The sequence below is a fragment of the Myotis lucifugus genome, unplaced genomic scaffold, assembly GCF_000147115.1.
Source record: "Myotis lucifugus unplaced genomic scaffold, Myoluc2.0 scaffold_107, whole genome shotgun sequence".
Classification (NCBI taxonomy): Eukaryota; Metazoa; Chordata; class Mammalia; order Chiroptera; family Vespertilionidae; genus Myotis; species Myotis lucifugus.
This window is the reverse complement of record NW_005871155.1, coordinates 1,765,810-1,773,793: the sequence shown is the minus strand read 5'-3', so window position 1 is coordinate 1,773,793 and position 7,984 is coordinate 1,765,810. Positions and strand designations below refer to the sequence as shown.

Here is a 7,984-nt window from a genome sequence, read left to right as displayed (position 1 = left end):
CTCACCCGTCCCGCCCCACCCGCTCCGCACCGCCCACGGCCCGCCTGCTTCCGCAACGCCGAGCGCGCGTGGTGGTGACATTTCCGGCGCCGGAGTCCCCGCCCACGGCTTGCTCGTCCTCCACCGGCGCGGACCTCTGGGCAGGCGGTCGGGTACTTGGACTTACTCTTATGAACCTGTTGTGACTTTGGGGGATTTGTAAGGGGCTTTGCTGCCCGAGCTCCGCGTCCCCTGGAGCCAGGCGGGGCTGTGGGCTGCGTCGCGGTTGCTTTTCTGGTCGCGCGTTTTCTGCTTTCTTCAGCACAGGCTATGCCACAGGCTGTGGGTCTTGCGGAAGCCTTGAGGTCTTGAGGCAAATAGCGTAGTGCTGGTTAGCTCCCTGGAGACTGTATTGCTTCCTCTCCTAAAAACCTAGGTAACTCGGTGCCGCTGTGAGTAATGACCGGCGGGATCCACGCCCCTCCTGTTAGACCCACGGAATGGACCGAAGCGGGGGTGGGTGTTGCGTTCGGTCTTAGCCTCACTGGATGTCAGATGCGTTTCTTTAAGAAATTAGGAGTTGCTTTAACAAGGGTGTATGTAATGTAATTAGACTTGAGTTTTCCTATATTTTATCCTCCCTCTCCACCTCATAAGAACTATGAGTCGGTAGCAAAAGTAAATAGCCGTTTAAAAGTTTTACAAACGTTAAGTATTGGAATAATTTGATTCTTGGAGCAAAGAAAAGCAGCACCCTTCCCCTCTGAAAGGGGCAACTTAAAGTAGTTGAACTAAGGGCACAGAAGATATTAGCTTTCCGTTTTGGTAATACATAACTTGGTTAAGTGTTGGAAGGTTAACTCAGCCCGTGCAGAGCTGGTCAGTGAATTTTGTTCCGTTTCCTGTAGGCCTATGTTATTAGAATTGAGGTTATTACCAAAGTGATTGGTTCAGCACTTTTGCTTATTATGCCAAGTAATGCCCAGAGCAGCCCCAATAAAGTTGCGTCATTGTTATCCTCATGGGACAGGGAAGGAAACGGACTTTTAGGGAGGTTGGGTAATTGCCCATTACTTCTTAGCTGCTAAGGGTGGAGCTGGAGCGCGGACTCCTTCCTGACTGTTGGGTTGTGCTAGTAACCACCTCTGACCCAGACCCTCCTTGCAGGTGCCGGCGGTGTAGTCTCTTTCCTGGACAGCGCGAGAGAGAACAATGCAGAAGGACTCGGGCCCGCTGTAAGTGCACAGTGCGGGGGAAGGGGGGTGGAGTAGCCAGGAGCTTCTCAGACCGCGTTTTTGTCCCCATCTGGAAAGGGCTCCCACAGTGGACTGCTGGGGCAGAAGGGCCTGGGTGCAGGAGGATGGACACGCAGGTCACGGTTTGAGTCCCGTCTCTGCCACTGACTAGTTGTGTGACTTTAGGTTAGCCATCTAACCTCTGGGCTTTGTTTTCATTTCTGCGGTGACAGCATTATTCTGTAATGAAGACCTTTTAGTCCCAGTCTGTGATGGTGGGTCTTTGTTTTTTTAAAGACATGGTTGGCACTGATGTTTTATTCTTGTTTCCAGAGTGCCTTTACATTGGATTGGCTTTGGCTATGCAGCACTGGTTGCTTCTGGTGGGATCATTGGCTATGCCAAAGCAGGTATGGTTTATAGTGATTAACCTCTTAGGATCTTCACATTGTTCCTGGTGGAGAGTGAGTCCCCAGGGCCCCCAAAGCGCAGTCTTATTTGAATCAGGTTTGCTTTAGGCCCTCTAGCTTGAGTTCAGGCTTCTTGTCAGTCCTGTAGCAATTCCTGTAGTGGCTGCTCCTGCACTTGCCTTTGGGTTATTCTGGCTGAGCTAAGCCAGGCTTCTTATCCAACCACTTGTTTTTGCCTCTTTGTCTAAAGGTGCTGGGCAGGAGTGGTAGCAGATTGTTGTTATCATCAGCTACCATTTGACCCCGAGTGCCATCTCTGTACTCTTTTCTTTAAGTAGCAGGAAACGTCTAGTCTTCACATACTCAATTTTTGAAGTCTCCTTATTAAATTTGTCAGGGGTGTGTCAGAGAGCCCGCATATCTCTACACACACACACACACACCAGAATCTTACTCTCCAAATATTTTTTTAATTTACTAACCATTTCCTTCTCCTTTTGGGATTTCCCCAAGGTTCTGTCCATGTACAGTTCCAGTCTTTGACGGATTAATCAGGCCTGTTTAGGAGCCCTTCTTATTTTCCTTTCCTTTCCTTTCTTTCTTTCTTTTTTTTTTTAGATCAAAATGTTTTTATTTGAGACAGAAAAATGCAAAATTGCTGAGATACCAAACATTTTTTCCCATCTGCTACAATACTGCCACTATGTACAAAAGATCTGATGATAAACATGCACACATAAAAATACATGTGCATGGATAGTACATGTGTAAAATGTATGGCATTCAAACATGATATGGAATTGATTTCAGGGGTGCAAACAGCAAATACAAATACATGGTTTTTTCTTTTAAAATAAAACATAAAGGCAATACATGAATGGACCACAAATTGCCATAATTTTTTGTTTCTTGAATGGGTGCTTTAATAAGGAGTAGGAGCCTTTCTTCTTAGGTGAAAGTACCCTCCCTACTAGAGGAGAGAGGAGTGGTATGGTGTGGTGTGTGGTATGGTATGATCTGAGCCTTACTTCTCTGGTAATTTTACTTGAGCTCTTTAGCAAACTCCCCCAAACATTTTCATGCTTGAGAACTTGGTTGTGACCTGTGTTGGGAGTTCCCTTTGCTATTTTCCTTTGTCAGGAAGGGAAGGCTGGTGGATTCTGTCAATGAATGAGTGCCTGACACCACAATATGACCTGTGTTTGCTTTCCTCCAGGTAGCGTCCCATCCCTGGCTGCTGGGCTCCTCTTCGGTGGCTTAGCAGGCCTGGGTGCTTATCAGCTGTCTCAGGATCCAAGGAACATTTGGGTTTTCCTAGGTATGTCAGCTTCACGCTCTCCCCAGTCAGCTATCTATCCAGAATACTCTACCACAGGCCCTAGTTTGGTGGGATGTGTCAGGTTCCTCACATTAAGACAGTTTCACTGCTTCTGCCCAGTCCAAGGGAGGTTTTTAAATGGGGAGGGAGGGAGATGGTTATGCTGGTTTCTGTTTTTATGTACAGAATGTGGAAAGGTTTTCATACCTCATGAATTTAGATTTACCCAGTGAAGTTAGTATTAGACTTGTATAAGGCAAGTATATGTCTCTTAATCATTGTGATTGCCCATTAAAGACTGTTTGAGCATCACTAAAGGGTCACATGTCTGGGTTAAGTTTGATCAATATTGCATTTTCCCCATTTTCAAATCATTAGCCCTTTGGCAGTAAGCTAACCATGTAAGACGTAGGCCTTGCCTTCAAGGAGCCTGTATGTAAAAAGTGACTCTGCGGGGCTGTTGATATGCCCTGTGAGTAGCACAGACAGTGAGGAGTGCAGGGGAGGGAAGATTACTTCTTATCAGGGTGGCTTTTGGTACGTTTTATTGAGCTCCACCCATGTATCTGACAGTCTGCTGGGAGTGTGGGTTCCTCAGTGTCTCCACAAACCCATAGTATGAGAGAACATGCAGCTCTAACTCCCTTACAGGTGTGGTGGAGAACAAGCATGTTAACAGAGTGGTTTGTACAAATCTGCCTGGGTTGGGGAGGGAAGGCAACAATGGCTGGAGTGGGGTGTGCTGGGGCGGGAGGAGGTGCCCAGCTCTCAGCTCTGCCTAACAGCTCCCTCCCTCCAGCTCCAGAATGACTTTCAGACCTACTTTCCCATTTGTGATCCCACATCACTCTAGCAAATGACCCTCATTGCCTACTTGAAGAAACAATAGCAGTCATCACACGGGGACTCCGAGCTTCATGACATTGGCCTCCAGTCCTTCCCTGGCCCTATTCCTCTCCTCTCCAAGGCCAATCCCTTCATCCCGGCTTTGGGTTTCTTCTGCCATACCTTCTGGGAACTTTACACTGTCACTGATGCCATCTCTTACTTGCATTCCACCTTGCAGATGGATTCCTCTTATTGATATTCAGATGTGCTCATCTCACCCATTTAAAAAAAAGAGGACCTTTCGTGAACCTACTTCCTTTTTCAGTTGCTGCCATTCTTCTTTCCCTTCAGAAACTTCTCTAGAAAAAGTTGTTATACTTCCTGTCTTCATTTCCACACCTCTCATACATTCTTGATCCACTTCAGTCTCCATTTCTGTACCTTTTGCCATGGAAATCCGTAACTCTCTCTGAGGCTGCCAGTGACCTGTATTTTTCAAAATCCAGTGTATGTTTATTAGTCATTTTATTTGGCCTGTTAGCTGCTGTCAATACAGTATACCAATCCAATCCATTTTTCACTCTCCTGGTCTTCCTTTTTATTTTCTCGTTCTCTTTTGTTGACCCCTCTCCTCCTTTTTTTGCCCCTAAGCATTAAAGTACTTCAGGCCTGGGCCTTTTTTAAATCTTCTTTATACTTTCTTGCTTGACAATGTCATTGAAGCCCAGGCCTTAAATTACCACCAATATACAAATGACTCACAAATTTATCTCTCCTCCAAGCTTGACTCTTTTTTTAAAAAAAATATTTTTTTTTTTATTGATTTCAGAGAGAAAGGGAGAAGTAGAGAGAGATAAAAGCATCAATGATGAGAGAGAACATTGATTGGCTGCCCCTGCACGCCCCCTACTGGGGATCGAGCCCACAACCTTGCATGCATGTGCCCTTGACCAGAATCAAACCTGGGATCCTTGAGTCTGCAGGCCGAAGCTCTCTCCACTGAGCAAACCGTTTAGGGCCAAGCTTGACTCATATGTGTACAGTTGTCTGCTTGAAATCTAGATGTCTCCAGGCCTGACTTCACTTGCTCACACACATTGTGTCTTCGGGTGTTCCCCCTCCATTCGGGTGTTGATTGCACTCTTCCCCTCCGTCATTCTAACTCGTCAGCAAGTCGTATCAACACTACCTGGAACACACGTCCCCGATTATCTCCTCTACCTCCATGGCCGCTCTCCTCATCCCAGGCATCCCTCTCTTTTCCCTGCATTCCTGAGGAAGTTTCTTAATCGATATCCCTACATGCTCCAGTTTCTCTGCAGTTTGCTCTCCATGGTACAGATTGGCTGGGCCCGGACTGTGAGGGCCTTATATCTAGTATTTGTGCTTAGTCTCCCAGGACGTGGGTAATGAGAGGTCTGAGATGAGGTGTGGCCCTTGAAAGAAGGGTGGGACTTCGGTCTCTTATTTTAGTTCTCCCAAATACAAGGTGTGGTGATCTTTGCCTCTTTTTCTTTCCCATCAGTTACATCTGGAACCTTGGCTGGCATTATGGGAATGAGATTCTACCACTCTGGAAAATTTATGCCTGCGGGCTTAATTGCAGGTGCCAGGTACTTTCTGTTATGTTGCTGTTCTTCATCCACATAGATTTTAGTTTAATGCTCATAATACTTTATACACCCTCAGATTTACTTGTTTCAATATACCTGATGCTGGGCATCAACGAAAATGATCTAATTTATGCACAAATAGGAGAAGCTGCAAAAATAGCTGATTTAATGGCAAAGTGAAAAAGTGAAATATATTCATTCACTATGGAAATAGTTTTGCTTTCACATTTGCTCTCTGGTCCATCCTGGCTCCTCCCTACAGAGGGAGAAGCCTCAGTGCTAAGCTATAATGGTTGCTCATTCAGTGTGGGTTCATATTTCTTAGTTGTTTGGATGCCCTTTATTATACAAAATTTCGCTAAAAGGAAATTTTTATTGATTCCTGTTTTCTAATTAACTGATTATAAAATCCAAACCAGATTTTTTTTTAATGTAGTCCTAAGCATAGTAAAGAGACACTGAAGATAGGGGAATTTTTAAAACTCTGTTTTGGGAAAGGGTTACTTACAGCTATGATTTTGGTTGTAGTTATAATGCTGCCAAGCAAAATGTTTTGTAGTCAGTGCAGACCGATTTCGAGAGCAGTAAACTAGGAGGCTGCAGATCCACCATTAGCTAGTTCTGTGATCGTGGGGAGGCCTGGGTTTCCCCAGCCTCCAGTTTTCTCATCTCTGAATTATTGGCAGTGAGATCAGGATCGCCAGCTGTACGTACTGTTTTAAGGCCTCAGCACAAGACTGCCCGCGCCATGTTTTTTCTTTGGTGCCCCCAGGGATGGAAGTCCCATCTCTGCCTGCTTGGCACCTGCTCACTATGTGGGTGAGAGACCTGCAGAATCCTAATCCTTTAAAAAAAATAGTAAGTGCCTGTTCTGTTCGTTACCTGACATTTTTGCTTTGTGTTGTTGTTTTTTAACAGTTTGCTGATGGTCGCCAAACTTGGGATTAGTGTGTTCAGCAAACCCCATTAGTCATAGTCATGTCCCAGCTTGGACTCCTGAAGAATTTAAGAACTTCCACTATTTTTAGTCTATTAGGAGAAATAAATGCAGCATTTTCACATATACTGACATTTTACTTTAAAAAAAAAAGATACTGATCTCTGCAGGGGAAAAATATTAATCATTATTATTACAGCCCTAAAGAGGTGGGTATCCTACAACATAAATGCTTATTGTTATAATACCCTCATATAATTTGATTCTTGTATGTTGACATTACTTCTTCTTTTTGTATTTTTACATAAATCTCAAGGGGTAAATGTTAAGTGTCAACATTGGGGGCCCTGAAACCCCATACCCTACTTAGAGAAACTGTGTATCTGTTCTTTTGTTCATTTTAGAGCACAGGCCTAACTTTGAAATTATGTTAAATGAAATATCAGTGAAAATAAAATTTACTATAAATAATATTTTCTATGGTGTCTTCATTGCCAGAGCTGCCTGCAACATAAAGTGAGATGTGAATAGTAGGAAGATAGAGGAAAATGAAAATTTTAAAAATATCTTATTTAGGGGTTACCGTTTTAAAAAATTGAAGGACCAAGGAAAGTTATTATTTGATTATAGATTTCTTTGAAGCTGGTTTTTTGTTTTTTTTGTTTTTTTAATATATTTTATTGATTTTTCACAGAGAGGAAGGGAGAGAGATAGAGAGTCAGAAACATCGATCAGCTGCCTCCTGCACATCTCCTACTGGGGATGTGCCCGCAACCCAGGTACATGCCCTTGACCGGAATCGAACCTGGGACACTTCAGTCCGCAGGCCGACGCTCTATCCACTGAGCCAAACCGGTTTCGGCTGAAGCTGGTTTTAAAAATGACCTGTAGTAAGAATTTCTAAGATTAGGGCTGTGTAAACAAAAGAGAAAATGAAATTTTGGTTAACTAGTTAATCTATAAATGTGAAACTAAAAGACCTATCCGGAACTTGAGTTATCTAGGTGGGTCTCTGCTTTGGACACACTAACTGTATACTGACACATCTTCAGTTCACTTTTTTTTCAGCATTGAGAATTAACTCACTCTGGACTCCTTATTTTAGTTTCCCTCTCTTTAAAGAGGAGGGGATATTTGCTACTTACCTCCAACCTAACTGGTAGTGGTTGGATTTAGAGTATAATTTAGTCACCTGTTAATTTTATGTATTTGCTTAAGCTCCTTGAAAGGTGTCCTAGTTTTCTCTTCCTTGTTTTATGTGACATGTCTGCCAGGGCCCATTCTTACAGTATAGTGCCCAGGGCTGTACACAAGGGGTGTGACAAGAGCACTGTATTTTAGACCATGCATTTCTGTCAGTGCACCCAGGATCAAAATAAGGTTTTTGGACAGCCCCGTCTCAGCAATGACTCATTGAGCTTTGGTCTGCTGAGACCCCAGTTCTTTTTCTCGCATACTGCTGTTAATAACTAGATAGTGAAGGGATTAGTGCCTGATGTCACATACTTGCAAACACTTAAAAATTTTTTTCCCATAGTTCCTGGTGTAGTCTGTGATTATATTTTATCATATAATTATACTAAGTTCATGGGGAACTTTTTTTCTTCCAAGGGCCATTTGGATATTTATAACATCACTAGAGGCCCAGTGCATGAAATTCATGC

At 43.8% G+C, this 7,984-nt stretch overlaps 1 protein-coding gene across 4 annotated transcripts; it reads left to right on the top strand.

Moving 5' to 3' along the window:
• The first annotated feature begins 61 nt into the window (after positions 1-61).
• LOC102424623 (transmembrane protein 14C) lies at positions 62-6,793 on the top strand. Of its 4 annotated transcripts, none has more exons than XM_023757388.1 (7): positions 62-152; positions 1,147-1,214; positions 1,548-1,624; positions 2,841-2,942; positions 5,296-5,383; positions 6,070-6,202; positions 6,302-6,793. In XM_023757388.1, exons 2-7 carry the CDS (start codon positions 1,192-1,194, stop codon positions 6,329-6,331), a joined length of 453 nt encoding a protein of 150 aa, XP_023613156.1. In that variant the 5' UTR covers positions 62-152; positions 1,147-1,191; the 3' UTR covers positions 6,332-6,793. The 4 variants fall into 4 exon arrangements, with proteins under 4 accessions (XP_023613156.1, XP_006092989.1, XP_023613157.1 ...); XM_023757389.1 differs by lacking the exon at positions 62-152 and adding an exon at positions 180-415; XM_023757390.1 differs by lacking the exon at positions 62-152 and adding an exon at positions 472-495.
• Positions 6,794-7,984: the final 1,191 nt, after the last annotated feature.

Bases quoted from the DNA above. Each gene is read 5' to 3' on its own strand.
- LOC102424623 (XM_023757388.1), top strand. From the start codon at position 1,192: ATGCAGAAGGACTCGGGCCCGCT. The intron at 1,215-1,547 runs GTAAGTGCACAG...TCTTGTTTCCAG, and splicing joins CAGAAGGACTCGGGCCCGCT to AGTGCCTTTACATTGGATTG. The intron at 5,384-6,069 runs GTACTTTCTGTT...AATTATTGGCAG, and splicing joins GGCTTAATTGCAGGTGCCAG to TGAGATCAGGATCGCCAGCT.